The 21,766-nt window shown below is 43.2% G+C and overlaps 1 protein-coding gene across 4 annotated transcripts in view; it reads right to left on the reverse strand.

Moving 5' to 3' along the window:
- Positions 1–8,091: 8,091 nt before the first annotated feature.
- Positions 8,092–21,766, reverse strand: part of Dzank1 (double zinc ribbon and ankyrin repeat domains 1) — a 93,454-nt gene continuing 79,779 nt past the window's right edge. For all 4 annotated transcript variants that reach the window (XM_045157357.1, XM_045157358.1, XM_045157359.1 and 1 more), the window contains 6 exons: positions 21,454–21,550; positions 20,936–21,033; positions 15,129–15,209; positions 14,527–14,654; positions 10,751–10,825; positions 8,092–10,492 (listed from right to left, as the gene is read on the reverse strand). In XM_045157357.1, the coding sequence (XP_045013292.1) occupies positions 10,327–10,492; positions 10,751–10,825; positions 14,527–14,654; positions 15,129–15,209; positions 20,936–21,033; positions 21,454–21,550 (645 nt within the window). In that variant the 3' untranslated portion in view covers positions 8,092–10,326. The remainder of the gene's footprint in view (positions 10,493–10,750; positions 10,826–14,526; positions 14,655–15,128; positions 15,210–20,935; positions 21,034–21,453; positions 21,551–21,766) is intronic.

Genomic DNA, 21,766 nt, shown 5'->3' on the forward strand with positions numbered 1-21,766 from the left:
TTTATTTGAGAGAGAGAGAGGCAGAGAGATGGATTGAGAGAGAGAGAGGCAGAGAGATGGAGAGAGAAGGAATGGACACGCTAGGGCCTCCAGCCACTGCAAATGAACTCCAGATGCATACACCACCTTGTGCATCTGGTTTATGTAGGTCCTGGGGAATTAAACTGAGGTCCTTTGGCTTTGCAGGCAAATGCCTTAACCACTAAGCAATCTCTCCAGCCACCATTCTTTTTTTGTTTTTGTTTTTGGATTTGGTTTTTGTTTTTAGAGGTAGGGTCTCACTCTGGTCCAGCCTGACCTAGAATTAACCATGTAGTCTCAGGGTGGCCTCGAACTCTCAGCTATCCTCCTACCTGTGCCTCCTGAGTGCTGGGATTAAAGGTATGCACCACCATACCCGGCTCTGTGTTTTTGTTTTTTTTTTTAAAAACTAAAACATTTGAGTCTGCAAGTAAAATTAAGAGTTATCCTTTAAAAAAGTTATCCTGTTCTCAAGACAAATAAAATGTATTATTAATAAAGTACCAATGGATAAGACAATTCATTTCATCTATTTTCTTTTCTTTTCTTTTTTTCTTCCTGTGGTGGTTTGACTCTGGCCCAGGCTGACCTGGAATTAGCTATGTAGTCCCAGGGTGACCTCAAACTCATAGTGATCTTCCTCCACACCTGGCTTCTATTTTTTTTAAATTATTATTATTTTAATTTTTTAATTATAATTTTTAAATTTTTAATTATTATTATACATCCTTTGAAAGAGTTTTCTTCTAATGGCCAAGAAATATGATTTTTCAATCAAATTGGATCAGATAATGAAACTTTTGTACATAATGCCTGTGCCATAATTTTCTTCCAATATAACCTGAATGTGAACTATTTCATCCAAATTTCTTTAAATTGTGATGAGGTGAGGTGTAGTATATCCTGTACCATACTGTTCCTTGAAAATACTGGAGATATGGCTATGAAAATTTGCCAACATGGTAAAACTTATAAGATATTGGACCTGTGCCATATTTTCTTCTGCAATGATCCCCAAACATGATTTTTTTGAACTTTGTGTTTTTATTTCAAATTTTATGTTTTAGCAAAATCTAAATTCATACCAAAGTACATGGTTTTTTTTTGCATATCAGTTTTATGCTATTTCTTCCAAAGTGATTCAGAGACATAACTTTTCATCAAACTTGCCAGAAATGAAAATTTGGATATAATTACATGATCATGTCCCTCCAAAATGATGTAATTTTTTTTTTGTCCAATTTGCTAAATCTTTGCACAAGGACAGTGGATGTAAGTTCTTCATCATAACTTTTCCCCTAAATGCCACAACTTCAGTTTTGTTTTGTTTTTGCTTTTTCAAGGTAGGGTTTTGCTCTAGCTCAGGCTGGCCTGGAATTCACTATGTAGTCTCAGGGTGGCCTCTAACTCACAGTGATCCTCCCACCTCTGCCTCCCAAGTGCTAGGATTAAAGGTGTGTGCCACCAAGCCCAGCTCACAACTGCAGTTTTTAAAATCCACACTCAAAATGTGGTTTTCTTTCTTTTTATTATAAATGCTAAGGCAGTTTCTTTTTAGTAAAAAAGGATAACTTGGAAACATGATTATTCATTTAAAGTGGCTTCAACTATAGGTAATTTTTGGATACAAATTATGCCAAATTATTTCAAAATGGTCTAGAAATAGTGGTTTTTATTTAAAAATTGTCACACATCATAGGTTTTTTTTTTTTTTTTTTCCTTTTTCTTGCGCTATGGATTGAATCCAAGGTCTTGAACATGTTAGGTAAGTGCTCTATACCTAAGCCACACCCAGACCACGTTTGGTAATTTCAAACAATATTTTATTTATTTGTTTGAGAATGAGAGAAAGAGGGAAAGAGGCAGATAGAGAACGGGTGTGTCAGGGCTTCCAGCCCCTGCAAATAAACTCCAGCTACATGTGCTACCTAGTGCATCTGACTTACATGGCCACTGGGGAGTTGAACCTGGGTCCCTAGGTTTCACAGGCAAGCACCTTAACTGCTAAGCCATCTCTCTAGCCCAGTTTCTGTAATTTTTATTGCTCAGTAGTTTATAACTGTTGGACCAGTGAATCACAGTTTATGTACCAGGAGGCTATTTCATCAGTGCGTTACTAATACAAAAATATGTACATAAAACCATATGCTCTATCCCAATATAAGTGGTCCTTAGGCTGGGTGTGGTGGAACACACCATTAATCCCAGCACTTGGGAGGCTGAGGGAAGAGAATTGCTATGAGTTTGAGGCCAGCCTGGGCTACAGAATGAGTTCTAGGTTCATCTGGGCTTGAGTAAGACCCTGCTCCAAACACACAAACAAAAAGGTTCTTAGTATATAAAATGGCTCTGCCAAGGAAATGGGTATATTAAACACATGTAGACTCTCCAATGAGAGTCTTTAAAAATATTTATTTATTTGACAGAGAGAGAGAAAGAGGTGAGAGAATGGGTATGCCAGGGCCTCTAGCCATTGCAAATGAACTCCAGACACACATGCCCCCTTGTGCATCTGGCTTGTGTGGGTCCTGGGGAATCAAACCTGGGTCCTTTGGCTTTGCAGGCACTTGCCTTTAACTGCTAAGCCATTCCCCCAGGCTGAGAGACTTTTTTTTTTAATGCTGTTTATACAGAACTGTGTTCTTTGGTTTGAGATGTTTTTTATTTTCAAGGACCTGCTTTTTCTTTTTCTTTTTTTTTTAAATTTTTTTTAATTTATTTATTTGAGAGCGACAGACAGAGAGAGAAAGACAGAGGAAGAGAGAGAATGGGCGTGCCAGGGCTTCCAGCCTCTGCAAACGAACTCCAGACGCGTGCGCCCCCTTGTGCATCTGGCTAACGTGGGACCTGGGGAACCGAGCCTCGAACCGGGGTCCTTAGGCTTCACAGGCAAGCGCTTAACTGCTAAGCCATCTCTCCAGCCCTTCTTTTTTTTTTTTTAAGGTAGGGTCTCACTCTAACCCAAGCTGACCTGGAACTCACTCTAGTTCCAGGCCGGCCTTGAACTCAGAGCAATCCTCCTACTTCTGCCTCCCAAGTGCAGGAATTAAAGGCGTGCATCACCATGCACCTGTTTTTATAGCCTTCTTTGACAGTTAAAGGGCCTTGCTGTAATAATTACCCAAGATTGTCTTCAGTTCTAAGTCTGTCACTGTTTTCATGACTTGTGTTTTAAGGAAATGACACACCACCAATTGCTATAAGCCGGATCAAACAGCCATCCAGTAGTGATGTCACTGAAAATGACAGAATTCCAAATTTCTGCCTCTCCACAAAAAGGGAGTGCTCACAAACTGTCAGAATAATTTTTTTCTAGAACTTAAGGTTCTATTTATGAACAACATTTCCGGGAGGAATGTCTATGGAAGAAATGCTGAGTTTGAGAGACTAGTCAGTCATTACAACTCACACCTGCTTTTCCTCTCGCAACCCTGCTCAGCGGCCACTGTAAAGCACAGTCCAGGCTACTGGTGCAGGTTGCTAGTACCAGGGGGTGCATTACAGACCTTATTCCCAAAGAATCATGGCTGTGCGCTTGTTTGTTTGTTTTAATGGCTATGTGTTTTGACCTGTCTGGGCTTCCTGAAGGATTGGTTTAGAGCTTGCCTTTGAGCCAGACATGGTGGCTCTTGCATTTACTCCCTGCCCTGGGAGGCATAGGAAGGACCATCACTGTGAGTTAGAGGGCAGCCGGTATGTGTGTTTGGGGGGGGGGGCGTGGAGCTTGTCTTTGTCAGATGAAACATTGCTGTGAAGCTCAAGGCCACCCTGATAACTACATGGTGAATTCTAGGTCAGCCAGGGCTACAATGTGACCCTACCTTGAAGAAAAAAAAAAAAGCTCAATGTAAAACGAGCATGGTGGTACATGCCTTTAATCCCTGCACTTGGGAGGCTGAGGTAGGAAGGTTGCCATGAGTTCAAGGCCAGCCTGAACTACCGAATGAGTTTCAGGTCAGCCTGGGCTACAGTGAGAGCCTACCTTGAACAACCTATCTCCTTACAAAGTCAGTCCTGGTTGTAAGGAAATCAAAATGGACAGAAGTAGTAGAGGTGATTCTACATCAAAATCAGTGTGATGGTTTATACTGTACACATGACAGGACCTAGAATTACCTGTGAGGGATTATGTACATTAGCTTAGTCTCTGTGCATGTCTCTGTGAGGAAATTATCTTGATTATTAGGTTAATTAAGGTGGGAAGACCCATCTTAACTGTGGGTGGCACTACCCCATGGACTGGAGTCCTAGGCTATCTCACAGGAGATTGCTGGCTGAGCAAGGGAATTCATCTCTGCTTCTTCTCTGTGCTGAATGTAACTGGAGGCCTCGGGTTTCTTCTGCTGAATTTCCCTCCGTGTTGGACTGTAATCTGGAACTGTGAGCTGAAACAAGCTCTTCCTTAAACGTGTCAGGTACTGTGTGACCCAGCAACAAGAAGGTGACTAAGACCATCAGATTATTTTTACAAGGAAATGAGTACAATCTATTATTCAACACAGTTATGTAAAACAGTCTCTCCACAGCACCCTTGAGAAAACTGACACACTAAGGATGTGATCTTTCAGCCATTTTCTTCCTCTATTTGAACTTTTTGCAGTTTTAATTCCTTATTATACACATGAAATGCTTATGAAAACAATCATTTCTATAGGAAAAACTGCAAAACATTTAGTCTGTCAAAGTCTGATGAGGCCTAAATGTTTATCTTGACTATAAATGTGTGCAAGAGGCAAAATCTGCTACTTTACTCATCTTACAACATAAACCTACATGACCAGGATATCTGAATTTGTACACATTTACTGGCATGAGTACCTTTATTTTGATCTTATATCAGAACTATCTGATAACACAGTGCTTTCCAAACTTAACAGCTAAGACTTACTTTATGTAAAACTGTCCAACTTTTTGTCCATTCAAAAAAAAAAGAGGGCTGGAGAGATGGCCTAGCGGTTAAGCGCTTGCCTGTGAAGCCTAAGGACCCCGGTTCGAGGCTCGGTTCCCCAGGTCCCACGTTAGCCAGATGCACAAGGGGGCGCACGCGTCTGGAGTTCGTTTGCAGAGGCTTGAAAGCCCTGGCGCGCCCATTCTCTCTCTCTCCCGCTATCTGTCTTTCTCTCTGTGTCTGTCGCTCTCAAATAAATAAATAAAAATTAAAAAAAAAAGAGTAAATTTTCTCAGTAACTATTTCCCAAAAATCTACCTTTTGCCAAGAGTTATAACAAGTACCTGAGAAAATCAACTTCTAAGGTTTTATTTGGTTTGTAGTTCTGGCGGATCTAGGGATGGTCACTTGGCCCCATCGCTCTGGTGGGCCTGTGGTGAAGGAGCACAGTGTGGCAGAACAAAAGCACTCACCTCAGCACCGGGAAGAAGCCCGAGTGGCGAGCATGCTGGGTTTCCATCAGCCTTTCAAAGGCAAGCTCTCGATGACCTGAGGACCTCTCTCTAGCCTACTTCTTAAAGGTCCTACCACTTCCCAGTAGCCCACCCTGAGGAATGTGGGTTTCTTTCTCTCTCTCTCTCTCTTTTTTTTTTCTTGAGGTAGGGTCCCACTCTAGCCCAAACTGACCTAGAATTCACTGGCTGGCCTTGAACTCATAGTGATCCTCCTACCTCCACCTCCCAGAGTACTGGGATTAAAAGTGTGTGTCACCATGCCAGGCTGGGAACTCATGTTTTTAAAATATTTTATTGGGCTGGAGAGATGGCTTAGCGGTTAAGCGCTTGTCTGTGAAGCCTAAGGACCCAGGTTCAAGGCTGGATTCCCCAGGACCCATGTTAGCCAGATGCACAAGGGGGTGCGTGCATCTGGAGTTTGTTTGCAGTGGCTGGAAGCCTTGGAGTGCCCATTCTCTCTCTGTGTCTCTTTCTGTCTGTCGCTCTCAAATAAATAAAAATATTTTTAAAATATTTCATTTATTTGAGAGAGAGAAAATGGGCACGCCAGGGCCTCCAGCCACTGCAAATGAACTCCAGACGTATGCACCCCCTTGTGCATCTGGCTTACATGGGTCCTGGAGAGTCAAACCAGGATTCTTTGGCTTTGCAGGCAAACACCTTAACTGCTAAGCCATCCTTCCAGCCCTGGGAACTTATTTTTAAGAGATGGGCCTTTGGGGGGAAATTAAAGATACACACAATAACAAATACAGCTGATCATTTCTGATATAGCAAGATTAAGGGAACTCAGGGCAGTCAGAGGAGAAATGCCTCATTTGGCACATGGACTGGGCAGGTGGAAAGGGAGTAAGCAAAGGCAGCCACACACACACAGGCTATGAGCTGAAATTATGTCCTCAGGTAACCCTTTTGTATCCAGCAACAGTCACTATGGAAAGCAGCAAGATGACAGGTAGAAGTGATTTATTTTTAATTTTTCTTCTTTTTTCTTTTTTTACATATACACAACAAACAAACAAAACCCCATCATAAATGTTTTACAACAAAAACACTTTAAGCCAGGCATGATAGCACATGCCTTTAATTCTAGTACATGGGAGGCTGAGGGAGGAGGATTGCTATGAGTTTGAGGCCAGTATGGGACTAACTCCAGGTCACCTGGGCTAGAGTGAGATACTACCTCAAAAAAACAAAACAAAAAATTAAAACCTGATAATGTTGTGGCTTCTGATGCCACCTACCAGAGGTGCAAACATCTGTAAGATGTGCCTCCCAGTTCTGTTATGGAGAATGGTTCTCCATCCCTGAGGCCCAAAACAAGCAAGAGATATGACCAAAACATCATGGCCATGGTGAGACTATGAGCTGGATGAACAGTGTCATAATTTATAGATACATAAGTTATTTTCTCATTGCTGTGACCAAATACCTGACCAGAAGCAACTTAATAGAGGAAGGGTTTGCTTCAGCTTATATATTCCATCATGGTGAAGAAGGCCTGGCAGCAGGAACAGGAAGCCAGCTGGTTACATAGCCACAGTCAGGAAGCAGAGAGTGGTGAATGCTGGTGCTCAACTTTCTCCTTTTCACAGTCGGACAGCTTAGCCAATGGAATGGTGCTGTCCATGGTTAGGCTGTGTCTCTGCACTTCAATTAACCCAATGGAGATGACCCCTAACAAAAATGCTGAGATACCTGTTTTCATAGTGAATCTAAATCCTATCAAGAACTAGAGATTAGCCATCACAGTAGACTTGGTTTTAGCAGACTTAACGGAACCTAAATTACAGTGACTTCTGCGAGTCTTAATTCTATGAAGTCCCTTTGATAGAAGGGTAGAGGACAATCTATAAAGCAGTGTTATCCAAGCAGAACTTTTTTTTAGCTCCTTCTGCTGTGGGAAAGGGGTTATACCAAGCAGGAAGAACAACTGGAAGAAGGGCAGAAGACCAGATGCTACCTAGCAAGGGTGCAGCTTGAAGGAGCACAGAGGTGTGAACTCAGAGCCATACAAGTCTACAGCCTGGGAAGAGATTTTTCAGATACATTGTTTGCTTCTTGCTAAGATAAGGACATTATCACTTTGCCAGAGGAGGTCTTTTTAAAAATTATTAAATCAAACTGCATATACTTACTACCTTAAAGATAGGAGAAAGGATATATATATATATATATAATGTTATACCCCATGTATATACATATATACATCACATATGGGTAATTATCAAGTGCTGTGCCATCCCTGGAAAGACATTGCTGATTCTGGTGTTACTGATGCCTCTGAGGATAGTGGTGGTTGAAGGTGAGAATTCACTATGAAAACAGACTACTACATAGGCTTTTACATCCTTAAGTTCCGAACCATTTGCAATTATTACCTATTGAAAATAAATTAAAACTAACTTCAAAAATTATAACCAAACACTAAAACGTATACATCAGGTTCATTATAGTCAAAGGCATATTGGTATATATGCATATACATTTGTGTGTATATATGTGTGTGTATGTATTGATAGTACTAACTTATACTAATTAAAAAAGCTGAGCCAGCTGGAGTGATGGCTTAGCAGTTAAGTGCTTGCCTATGAAGCCTAAGGACCCCCATTAGAGGCTCGATTCCCCAGGACCCATGTTAGCCAGATGCACAGGGGAGTGCACACACCTGGAGTTCGTTTGCAGTGGTTGGAGGCCCTGGCGTACCCATTCTCTCTCTCTGCCTCTCTCTCTCTACCTGTTGCTCTTAAATAAATAAATAAAAATAAACAAACAAACAAACAAAAAGAAGAGCTGAGCCTAGTGGCCCAGACCAGAAGATCCCAAGTTCAAGGCCAGGCTATGCTAGAGAGTGAGCTCAAGGCAAGTCTGAACAACTTACTGGGACCCTATCTCAAAACAAGAAGTTAAAAGAAGAGCAATGATACAGATCAGTAGTAGAGAACTTGCCTAGCATGAGCAAGGCCCTGGGTTCAATCCTCCATACCACCACAAAAAAAAAAAAAGTCTCAGGAGTTCCTGTGAACTTTAATTCCTATTGTTTTTCACATTTGTTTTTAAAATTGTATTTATTTATTTAAGACACAGAGAAAGAGGAAGACAGAGTGACTATGGTGCGCCATAAATGAACTCCAGCCTCATGTGTCTCTTTGTGCATCTGGCTTTACGTGGGTACTGGGGAATGGAACCCTGGCCATTAGGCTTTGCAAGCAAGCCCCTTTAACTGCTAAGCCATTGACCCAACCCCTAATTCCTATTTTGAAATGCACATCTCAAAAATAAGACAGAGATCTCTGGCTCTGGAATCCCCTCCTCCATGATTCTGTGTTCTGCTTCTTTTTAAGTAAATTTTTCCCTTTAAGCTCTTTCCTGCCTTCTAGATTTTTAATAGGCAGAGAAAACAAACCCTAAAGCCCTAGATGGCATCATCTTTTGGGGGGCACATATGGAATTTTTTTTTTTCAGGATAGGGTCTCGCTCTAGCCCAAGCTAACCTGGAATTCACTATGTAGTCTCAGGGTGGCCTTAAACTCAGTGATCCTCCTACCTCTGCTTCCCAAGTGCTGGGATGAAAGGCGTGTGCCACCATGCTTTCTGAAGACAACCAACTCAGACTCACCTCATGTGCAAGTCACAGTTGTGGCTACATCACACTTGCCTCATGTCATATACTGCTCTATACTCTCCCAGCATCTCCACTGACCTTCCAAACCAAAGAGCTACAGGGCTGAACTATACCTGTGAACCACTAGAGGACCTCAAGCTTCTCTTCAGAAGCCAGCCAGCTTAAACCTAAGGTACATTTCTAACTCTGGTATTCAAGGTGCTTAAAGATGAACAATCCTAACTTGGTGGTACCATATTTTGACATAGCACTGGCCATTATCTTTCTAATTTTTACAATTTTACTTTCATGCTGTCTTAATAAGCTGATCCCTTGCCACCTTTAATAAGGTTACAGACCACTCTGACCACACAGAGTTAAACCTCCATACCTCAAGATGAACTTCAAGCATGGTACACCCTATCTATTACTAGGGTTCCTGCTCCTGGTACATCCTTCTTGTCTTCTGTCATGATGTCCAGCCCGAGGCCAACTCCTATGAGTCTGGCTCATAAGAATGGACATGAAGCCAAGCGTGGTGGTGCACACCTTTAATCCCAGAACTTGGAGGCAGAGGTAGGAGGATCACTGTGAGTTTGAGGCCACCCTGAGACTCCATAGTGAATTCCAGGTCAGCCTGGGCTAGAGTGAGACCCTACCTTGAAAAAAAAAGAATGAACATGAGACATGGTAGCCAACATCAAAGAAAGCTTCTCTTTCATCAGGTTTCAGCCAGAGACAGAAAAGCCTCAGATTACCAGAGAGGGTCCATTCTAAACCTCCCCAAAAGATAGACATGCTTTTGAAAAAGAATCCCCCTCTAAGATAAGACAGCAGCAAGTCTATGTTGCTAACACTACTTTATATATGTTTTGGGTACAATTCCATATGCCAAAGATACACTCTAGTACCCAAAAGATGACCATCAGGCCATACTGTTCTACCATGAGCTTTTAGATAATCCTTCCTCCAGAGGAGCCCTGGCTGCTGTGGTCTAACATCGCACTCATATCAGCACGAAGAAGCAAGAGTGGTTCTCAAGCCATTTTACCTAACAGTAGTTAGGGTGGCTTCTGAGATGGGGAAATGAGACACTATTGGAGCTAGATAGTTTCCCCAACTAGACAGACAGATAGGCTCTCACTGGGGAGATAGATCTCTAGCTCTGGAATTTCCCCCTCCATGAAGAATCTGTGTCCTGTTTCCTTTACTTTTCAAATAAATGTTGCTCTTAAAAAAAAAAAAAGACTAGCCACAGCTTGATATGTCTTTGAATGAAGCCTCGTTGCTGCCTCAGGTTAACTGTCACCCAGGCTGAGGTTCCTGGGTTGGGTGAGTTGGTTCCCAAGGCCTTGGCTGAACTTAGTATCGAAGAGTGAGCTGATGAGACCATCCCCAGATTCCAGAGCCATGTCGTATGCTGTCTGGCCTCTTGTGTTCTTCTTTTGGATGCTTGCGTTGCATCTGCGTAGGAAATGGAGAGACTCATTCAGACACGTGACTCTCAGAGCCTGACATTTCTGAAATAGAGGCCAGTCTGGGTACCTCCTGGTCCCACCTCCCCAAACCTTCCTCCAAAAGACCATCATGACTTCAGTTTACAGGGGTGACTCTACTCTGAGACCTCAAGGGACTGTGTAACCTTAAAATATTCAATCGCTATCACTACCGGTCAATAGTGATGTCATTGTGGCCCTCAGTAGTGTTAACCCAAGAACATACCCTAGTAAAGTGGCGACGCTTTCCCTTCCTTCCAGGCCAAGCAGAGTTGCTTCATGAAGAGCAGTGTTTCTGAACCTATTTGTGAGGGAAAATTTCTTCAGTAAATCCTTAGCCTCAGCAGGAAAATGGAGAGGGTGAAGTGATCAAACCTTGGTCTTACTGACCTATGAATAATCAACCTATGAATATAATCTCAATTTTAGCTTGAATTCCTTAGTTAGTGTCTGCTAAATGCATCACCTAGAAATTTAATGGTGTTCAAATAACTATGTGGTCTTGCTAGAATCTTCACTTAAAAGTTGGGGACTAGTAAAATTTATAAAAATTTAATCTTGTCTTTGGTATTGTCTCTATGATAGCTTTTCTGGGATGAAACTATTTTGTGTGAGAGGAATGACCGTGGCATCAGTGAGTTGTTGTTTGTTTGTTTTGCATAAGCATCAGTATCAGAACCAGGTGGGCACACCTGAGAGGCCAGACAAGTATGTTTTGTTGCAATGCCAATGCCATGTTTTTCCTCCACCCTTCCTGGTCAGGGGGCAGAATAGCCAGCTGAAATGGGATGAGGATAAGGAAGATGAACTGAGAGGTCACAAGTAAGAGAAAGCAAGAGTCATGGTTGGAAATAGAAATGAACTAAGCAATTGATCTAGCCCCAGATCTTACCTGATCCTACCACCCAACCCCAATACCTGCAGACATAAATTTATCCCAATAGGGGCAAAGTATGGAGGCCTCTTCTCTGGAGATGATAAAGTAAGGTGGTGGAAGATGTGAACGTCTCCTTAGCTATTGTTTTATGGACTGTGCTTCACTGGTTGAGAAGATACAAACACGATACCCAGAAGCATTGTGGCATGTTTTTCTGGCCCCCCAACCCACTTAATGGAGTTACCTTGCATTGCGACCACCTTGGCTCCACCAGCAAAACATGTATGAGAGAGAGAGCATTTTAACTATTCCTTGCTAAGTAATAACTCACCAAGCCCCTCTCACACAGGAAAGCCAGAGTTGTGAATGGCTAATGCCTATGAGCTGAACACTGGAGGGAACATGGAGACAGTGCTCCTGGATCCTCGGAGTCCAGCTGTGAGACACAGGCCAGGCTGAGGGGTATAAACCCTTCAGATGGACAGAAATAAGCCAGATTTAGCAGAACTTGGCTCTCAGAGGGGAAAAAAAATCTACCTCCCTCTACTGGCAACTGCTGAAAAGGAAGAAGAGGTATTTGTATGCTATTTGAGAGGATGCACCTCAAGCCTAGTGCCACCCCCACATCTGAGTAAACACTGTTCACAGCCTTGAAAATGCAGCAGGAATGACCCCATTCAGATGGATGGTATAGCCACGGTGTTGGAGTCAGCAGACATGCAGTGAGACAGCATGCAGATCAAGGTCATTATAGAATCGTGACAAAGTAAATCTAGCAACCGAGGAAGACCAAAATTAAGTGATCGCCTGTCCAGAACGTTTTTAGCCTTTTAGCTAGATTTTCCATAAACCTCTAAGGACTCATTTCATTTAAGCATTAGTTTAAAACTGACCTTTGTATCAACCACAAAGCACTATGTTTGAATATTATGGGAAATTTTGTCTAATTATAAAAATATAAAGTATATCCTTTATTTTTTTAAAGATTTTTTATTTATTTATTTGAGAGTGACAGAGAGAGAAAGAGGCACATAGAGAGCGAGAGAGAGAATGGGTGTGCCAAGGCTTTCAGCCACTGCAAACGAACTCTAGACGTGTGTGCCCCCTTGTACATCTGGCTAACATGGGTCCTGGGGAATCAAACCTCAAACTGGGGTCCTTAGACTTCACAGGCAAGCGCTTAACTGCTATGCCATCTCTCCAGCCCAAGTATATCCTTTAAAAATATTGTTATGTATGTATGTATGATGTGTGTGTGTTCATGTGTGTGAGTATTGGTGCATGTGGGCCACAGTGTACATGTGGAGGGAGGCCAGAGTACAACCACAGGTATTGGTTCTTACCTCTGCCATCTTTTCAAAGCTAAATGTCTAACACTGAAATAATACTTAGCACCGGGCATGGTGGCGCACACCTTTAATCCCAGCACTCAGGAGGCAAAGGTAGGAGGATCGCTGTGAGTTTGAGGCCACTCTGAGAAATACACAGTGAATTCCACATTTGCCTGGGCTAGAGTGATACCCTACCTTGAAAAACAAAAAAACCCAACAAACAAAAAAAGTCTTAGCATATTAGCTACAGTAAGACACTCATATCTTAGTGTTTAACATTGACATAATAAAGACTTAGCATGTTAGCTATAGTGAGACATACTTATCTTTCTTTTTTTCTTTTTTCGAGGTAGGGTTTCACTCTAGCTCAGACTGACCTAAAATTCACTACGTATACTCAGGGAGGCCTCAAACTCACGCGATCTTCCTATCTGCTTCCCGAGTGCTGGGATTAAAGGTGTGCGCCACCACGCCCAGTGAGACACACATATTTTAATGACCTTCAGAAATCATTTCAAGAATCATTTTTCTATAATTAGCTCTTGTCACAAATGAGAAAGCACTCTGTGTGCAAGGGCAGAAGATACAACTCTCAGCTGAAATTCCTCTAGCTCTTCACTACTTCATGAGCCTCTGTCCCCTTTTTACTATTTATTTATTTAACATATTTTATACTGGTATTCCCATCAGGTTATACAAGGTTCTCTCTCCCTCTCTTTTTCTTTTGGTTTTTCGAGGTAAGGTCTCACTGTAGCCCAGGTTGACCTGGAACTTACTATGTAGTCTCAGGGTGGCTTCAAACTCACAGCGATCCTCCTACCTCTGCCTCCTGAGTGCTGGGATTAAAGGTGTGCCCCATGATGTCCGGCTCAGGTTCTCTTATTGTTTGCTGCTGCATATGCCAGGACAGCTGGACTGTGAGCTTCCAGGGATTTTCCTATCTCCTCTTCCCACCTCACCCTAGGAGCACTGGGGTTACAGATGGGCACTACCATGTCTGTCTTCACAAGGGTTCTGGGGAGCTGTACTCAGGTTGTCATGCTTGTGCAGTAAGTACTTTTATCTACTGAGCCATCTCCACAGCCAAAAAGTACATCATAAAACAAAGAGCATAATTTTATCATCAGATGATGATATAAGTGTTGGGTGAATAAAGAAGGTGACAGAGTATGGTGAATGTAAACTCTAAGAAAACCCAAGAAAGTCAACTCTAGCCAACATTGTTTTACAACTACATATCAAACATTCAGTCAGTATCTGCAGACAAATGTGTTCCATTTTCTTTCTGTATTAACTTCCTGGTGTGTTGTCATGGGAATGCACTGGCGCTGTCCCTTCCCTGAGTCTTGGTCTTAATAGTTTAGACAGTGATGAAAACATTTGCTGACTCACAAAAGCACAAGTTTATGCTAGGTGCAGTGGCACATGCCTTTGATCCCAGCACTCAGGAAGTAGAGGCAGGAGGATTGCCACAAGTTTGAGGCCAGCCTGGTCTACACAGAGTTTCAGGCCAGCCAGAAACCACACCAAGAAAAACACAAGTTCATGAGTTAACCAATGTACCACCATTTATAAAAGCCACCAATGCCATTTCTAAATTCTGTTTTGCCCAGCTTTGGAAGACAGGAGTTGTAAAGCCTCCTACTGAGGCGGAAATAGATTAACATAGCTCTAAGGGTTCCAAGGGAACAGGGAATTTGTGTGGACTTATTCTGTTCTAGCACAGCCCTGAGAGCTGTATCTGACCATGACTGGGTACCCACAGTCCTTTTTTTCACTAAGTATTTCACTTACTGTCCCCACTGCTGGTCAATGTCTGCTCCTCGCTGGGCAAGAACTGGAATGGCTTCATGGTGCTTATTCACAGCAGCCACAGTAATAGCAGGTCGACCTTCACTGTCGCTGCAGTTGGGGTCTGCTCCCTGTAGGTCATGGAGAAGGACAAACTCACCACAAAACCCTGAACTCAACTTGGTCCAACTGCTATTCTACCAGGAATAACAAATATTCTGTTAAGAAATGATGGCACAAAGTTGACTGTAGACCACAGGAAAACTGGGGCCCTTATGACCCCACCTATCATGGACACAGCTACCAACCCCCCAGATGGTAAAACTTCTGCTCCTCACATTAGAAAGAGCAGCCACACTGACCACCTTGCCTCATTAGGAAAGAAGGCTGAAGGTCATGGGGGCCACAGATCAGGGATTCTTTCTGTCCTGTCTCATGGGTATTACTTGGGCCCATGCTTTCGCTTGCATGCCTATTTCTTTGCTATAAAAACTAGCAACTGGTAATAATGAATGGCAAACTTCTGACTTGTGATGTATTCCCTTAGCAAAGTGTTCCATGGTGGCACGTAGAAAGCAGGCTGACCACAGAGAGAATGTACTCACTTCATCCAGCAGCTGCTCCAGCACAGAGATTCTTCCTCTTCCTGTGGGACCAAGTTCCTCCAGCAGGAGTCTGCTTTCAGGCTACAGGGTTACAGAATGTGGTCATTTCCACTGGGGAAAGGAGAGTACAAGTAGCTATGCCATATAGTCTGGGTCCCAGCACTCAAGGTACACTCCACTCCCTCCTCCAGCTCAGCAGCCATGTTCTCAGTGGAGTTCTGAGCCACACAGATGGGTACGTGTTGAGAGCACACATGTGAGTGTATTTATCACTGTGTGTTGCTAGAAACCTCACTGTGTCTCTTTTGGTCTTTTGTGGCTGATTTTGAGGGAGGAATGTGGAAGTGTTTGAAACCTTGGCCTAAGAGATTCTTTGTAATGCTGTAAGTACAGCTTGATGGACTATTCTGGTCAAAGTTGAAAGGCCTGAATGCAGTAAGAACTATGGACTGTGAGGTCTGGCTTATGAAGGTGAGAAAGAGCTTTACCTGTGAGAGGCTTGCTATTATGCCTGTGTCCTGAGAACTTGTACAGGGTTGCATTGTATAGAAATAGACTGGTGTAAACACAGGGATATGGCACAGAAGAAAATGAAAACTGCTGCCCAACTATTAAGTTTGGACCAGCTGATTTGCATTGGAATATCAGGAAGGATTCAGATTCTTTTGAAGGGGCCTGAATGCTGAAGGAGTGTCCTGTTCTCCAAAGTCTGCTTTATTCCCCCTGGATTAGCAAATTGGTAGTCTACCTGGTATTGTAGATATAACAAATACAGGAAAGGGAGGGCCATTGAATTTGCAACATGATTTTGTATTTTGGAAATGGCCATGAGCAGTGTGAAGCAGGTTTGTTGGATTACCTGTGTGGAGGGCCAATGAAGCCATAAGGATGAACTGTGGGTTGCAGTGGAGACCCAGTGGAGATGCCAGGACTATGGATAGCTGCCAAGCAAAGCTGCCGACACCAGATGAAATTTTCTGGGACTGTGAGTAGCCTAGCTGGAAGGGTGGAATTGGAACCCCAGAGACTCGTCCTTGGTTAGAATTGTTGAACTTGGAGTCTTATTACTGACTAGAGTTGTGGGACTTGGAGCTATGGAGTTTGATGTTTTCACTGTTTGTTTTAAATATTGTATTGGTTGAATATTTCTTTGCTGTGCCCAATGCCATCTTTTGCAGTGTGAATGTTTATTCTGTGCCATTATGGTGGTTTTTTTTTCCCCTTCATGGCTCAGTTAAAAGATTATGGGGATGTTTGAAAATCATTGGGACTGACAAAAAACTATGGGGACACTGAAAATTTGACTGAATGCATTGCAGTTTACGTCATGTTTGGTTATCAGTTTATGGGGACCAGGGATAGAATGTGTTAGTTTGATTCAGAGGCCCCCCAAAAACTTATGTGTTCTAAGTGCTAGGTCCCAGCTGGTGGCAATTTTGGAATTGGATCCTCCTGGAGATGATGTATTGTTGGGGATGGGCTTATGGGTGTTATAGCCAGCTTCCTCTTGCTAGTGTTTAGCATACTTTCTTGCTGCTGTTGTCCACCTGATGCTGGCCAGGAGGTGATGTCCACCCTGTGCTCATGCCATCATTTTCCCCTGTTATCAAGGAGCTGCCCCTCGAGACTGTAAGCCAAAATAAAGTCTTTCTTCCCATAAGCTGCTTTGGGTCAGGTGTTTTCTGACAGCAATGTGAAGCTGACTGCAACAGGTGGACATCAACTGAGGAAGACAACCTCTAGCCTCCACACTCACATGCACAAACTTGCACATGCACCTGCACACACATGTGCACTCATACATATACAGCATGCACACACACACACACAGTCATCATTGAATTAGTGAATGAATGTTGAATATTCTGATAGTTAGTGCCTAAGTTCTGATGACAAGTTAAAAGACAATTTGAGGTCCAGGTCACGCACAGAATATGTGGGTCATCTCCAAAGTTGTCAACTCTTAATTTTAAGAAACTCTATACTTCTCTTATACTCAACTATAATAATTCAAACTGGGGAAAGGAGAGTACAAGGAATTATAAATAATTCTAAAGTTTTCTTCCAAATTTACTTGTGTTGATTACATGCAAAGTACACATTGAGTGGAGAGAGGGGAAAGAACAGAGTCTCTGCTTTCAAAGAAATTGAAATGCAAGCAGGGCAGATGGTATGTGGATCATGGAGGAAGCCCAAGAGCTTGGTGGAGCTGAAGATGGCGGGACAACACCTCAAGTGCCCATCTCCATGTCAAGTCTGGGCCACCTGGGCCCAGGTCTCGGAACATGTTGCTCACCCCAGTTTTCTCTGTACTATAGCCACAGTGGGTTAACCAAAAGACAAGGTAAGGGAAACAATGGGGCGCTCACTATCTCTTTCTCCAAACCTCCCTTTGGATTTAGGCATGGCATATACTTTGAAAACGGAAACCCTAATAACTGTTGGAAACCACAAAGGGACACCCACTGCCCCTGGACTAGTAATCTTGAGTGATTCCAAGAAGATTGAGAGTAGATGAAAGTAAAGGCTCAAGTCTAAAGTTTTCTCCAGTGGAGCCCTAGGGAAGCTGAAAGTCAGTCAATAAAGGAGGGCAGATGTTGGCCTTGAAGGCAAGTGTGCATGATTGAAGGGCTTACTGTGAGTACATGAGATAGCTGGGTCTCTCCCCCTCTCTCCGTGTAATAACAAGAGGAGGACTGTGCTTTGTATTTAAACTCTAACAACTAGTTTTTAGAAATCACACGGTCTGCCAAAGACAGAGGGTAAAGAGCAAACCCCAGACCATGTCAGTCATAAGAGAGGGGGAGAGGGGAGGAAGGGGGTAATGAGAGGAAAAAGTTTCATGCAGTACTGAAACACACAAAAGCACATCATACCATCAGTACCCTTGCCACCAGAGGAATGACCATCTGCTTGGCAGCCAGAGTCCCTAATACTTTCTCCTCTCTCCTGCTCAGTATCTCCAAGGAGACCTGTCCACAGGTTTCCAATCCAAATCTACCCAGATAGGGACTTCTACTCCCATACCATGTTGGGTGCCCATGCCAGGCGCCAATGAGGCCTTCATTTCTTAAGTGATCAGACAACCAAGGAACATCAGTTATTCAGCAAAAACAATACAAGACAGATGAGTAGTCAGAACTGACTCCAGAGGAAACAAAGATGAGGTGATCCAAGAAACTGAGGAGAATGTTACAAGAGTGTTAACCATTTTGAGAAATTTTTAAAGAATGCTTCCTCTCTAAAACATATATGTGTGTGTATGTATATATGCATATACATACATATATGTGTATATATATATGCCATTACTAGAAAGGAACAGAGGGAGGATGGGGAGATGGCTTAGTGGTTAAGGTACTTGCTGGCAAAGTCAAAGGACCCAGGTTCAGTTTCCCAATACCCACATAAAACCAAATGCACAAGGTGGCACCTGCATCTGGAGTTTGTTTGCAGTGGCTAGAGGCTCTAGTGTGCCCATTCTCTCTCTCTCTTTCTTTCTCTCTCAAACAATAAATAAATAAATAAATAAATAAATAAATAAATAAATAAATAAATATCTTTTTAAAAAGGAACAGAGGGGCTAAGGAGATATCTCAGCAGGTAAGTATGCTTCCTGCACGAGCATGAGGGCCTAAAACCACCTAAGTTTCATTCCTTCAGCACCCACATAAAAACCTGAACAGAGCCATGTGTGTCTACCAGTCTTCAGTTGGCAGAGAGACTGGAGAATTGCTGGGGTTCATGAAAAATGGCAGCTCTGGGTTTGGAAAAGAGACTCTGTCTCAAGGAGATACATGGATGAGTGATGTAGTGTTGTTGACAACACCATTGTTGCTGGGATGAACTTCCAAACACACTACTTATGGGAGGAATGGTGTTTATTTCAGCTTCCAGACCCAAGGTGAAGTTCTAAAGTGGTGGAAGAAGCTGACTCCCTTTCATAAACCTAAGCAGAGAGAGAAAACCACTACCAGCCAGCAAGTACACAAATCCACCAGCATGCAGGACCCTGTTGTATGGCAAAGTTCCTCCTCATTGAAAAGTGTTAGCAGCTATTGCCAGCTTAATCAAAAGCAGCTAGGTCAACTCAGGGGAGAAGGCGTGGGAAGGGTCATGAGACCTTCACCTGAGCATCAAGTGCCCCCTGCACCAGCTGTATACAATAACAAGTGAGGTCTTGTGACCTCAGGGGATAGAAAGTATTTAGAGAGTAAAAGATTTAGGAGCAATGAGGCCAATTGAGGTGGTGTCTCTAGAGCATCCATGCTCTGTAAGCAAGCCCTCTCCCCAAATCTGAGGAAGGAGCATCTTCATGGGTAATCCAGATATAATGAGCTCCACTGAGGTGGTTTCTCTGGAGTTGACATGCTCTGTGAGTCCTCACACCAACGCTGAGGGAGGAGCATCTGTGGAGGTAATACTGGCATAGTGAGCTCCACTGCAGTACTGATTTGGGGTCTCATGCTCTATAAGTATGCTCTCACCCTGAGGCTAAGGGGGTAAGCATCTTTGGGAGTAATCCTGGTATAGTGAGCACCACTAAAATACTGCCTTGTGGTCTGATATTACTGGAGAGGCACAAGGAGCTTCTAGAAGTGGCCACAGGGAAATCGTCATTCGGGGTAGAATGAGACTTTTCCATGGTGCAGCTGCTCTGGGGTCACGATACTCTGTAAGAAAGCCCTCATCCTGAGGTTGAGGGAGGAGCATCCAACCAGTAATTTTGACACAGAAATCTCCCATCAAAGTGGCTGCTTTGGGGACCCCATGTTCCTGTAAGTAACCCCTATGTATGCTCTGTAGGTGACCCCCCAAAAACTCATTGGTTCAATGAACTGGCATTGGTACAACTGTACTTTGGTTTGTCATCTTTTCCCAATTTGGGATAAAAACATGTGTCCATGTCTTCCAAGGGGAAAAGTTTCTCACAGCAGACCCCCAGAGCTCAAAGTTCTGCATACTTTTGGTTTGGAATTCAGATTCTCCCTAAGTGACACCTCTAGCCAGGCAGCTGGAGATCCAAGTTATAAGTTTATTTTAACACCTGAGTCAATGAGGGGGCATATGTTCAAACTACCACAGAGAGAGAGACACACACAAAGTTCTCCTCTGGCCTCCACATGCATTCATGTTTATACTACACACGCATCCCACATACTCCACACACACATGTAAAAACAAGGAGCAGAAAATGACATTCCATTAAAAATGTCAAAACAAATAGTGAGGGGGAGATAGCTCTTGCTGTGCAAGCATAAGGACCTCAGTTAGATCCCTAGCACCCACGTCAAATGCCAGGCATGGCAGAACATTCCTGAATACCAAAGGCTGGGAAGGCAGAGACAGGAGGATTTGCAGCTGCTTGCTAGCTAGCTCGTCTAACTGAATAGTGAGCTCCAGGTTCAGTGAGAGACCCTGACTCAAAAAGTATGGTGAGAACTAATTAAAGACACCTGATGTTAACCTTTGGCCTCTACACCCACACATGTATGTGTACCCACACACATACAAACATGCATACACACATGTACACATACTACATAATACACATGCAAAAGCATAAAAAAAGAGTAAGCCAGGCACAGTGTCACAGCCTTTAATACCAGCATTCAGGAGGCAGGGGTAGGAGGGTTGCCATGAGTTAGAGGCTACCCTGGTAATACAGAGTGAGATCCAGGTTATCCTGGGCTAGAATGAGAACCTACCTCAAAAAGACCCCCCCCCAAAAAAAAGAAGAAGAGAGTAAGGTCAAGAAGAAAAACTACTAAAATAACAGGCTGCAAACAAGGCAGAAGTGCATGTACCGTAAGCTGTTTCTTTTTATGAGGGTTTTCGGGTTTGAGATCCTTCATCTTCCTACTCCCTTCAGGAGTGTCTGTGGTGCTCTGGCTGTAGTCACTCACTGAAATGACAAAGGGTTGTGGAACAAAATGATCTTCCCTACTCCCCACATGTAAGAAAGCACTTCTACTGACATGTCCCTCTAAAGTCACAAGGAAAGGATGGCATTCCTAGAAATTTCCATTTGATAACCTTGCCAAAGGGACCCCTAGCTACTCCCACCCAGGAGCCAGAGGATGAGGGAAAGTGGTAAATAGAAAGGACTTTCACTTTTCAGCGAAAGACCACACTCTCCTTGCCATGAGCAAACGAACACCTAACCCCTGTGAAGGACTTCAAATGCCACACCAACTCCAGAGAAATAAAATGACAGGGACACATTAAGATTCATGATTGAGCTGAAAATTTCATGCAAGCCTGTCATTCTTGCCAAATTAGAATGTTCCAATTATTATAGACTCATGGGAAGGGCATGACTCACCCAAGCTTGACCTGCTGCCATGCAGCCCATTCCTGCCATCAGTGACACTGCCCAGAAAGTGGTCACTGAGAGTCATGGTCTTATTGACATACACGTTCTGGACAATGGAAAAAGTTCAAGACCATAAATGATAGGGATGCTCTTCTCAACAGAAGATCTTGCTAACACACTTCTTGTTAGGTACACTGTGCCTACCCAGACAGTCCAGCCTGAATCCAGGACATGTTTCCTGACTCCTCCCTCCTCTCCCCAGGCTGCCTTGTCCTTTCTCCTCTTCACTAGTTCCTCAGACAGCCTCCTCCATCACTACAGC

Source organism: Jaculus jaculus, chromosome 8 (genome assembly GCF_020740685.1).
Source record: "Jaculus jaculus isolate mJacJac1 chromosome 8, mJacJac1.mat.Y.cur, whole genome shotgun sequence".
NCBI lineage: Eukaryota > Metazoa > Chordata > Mammalia > Rodentia > Dipodidae > Jaculus > Jaculus jaculus.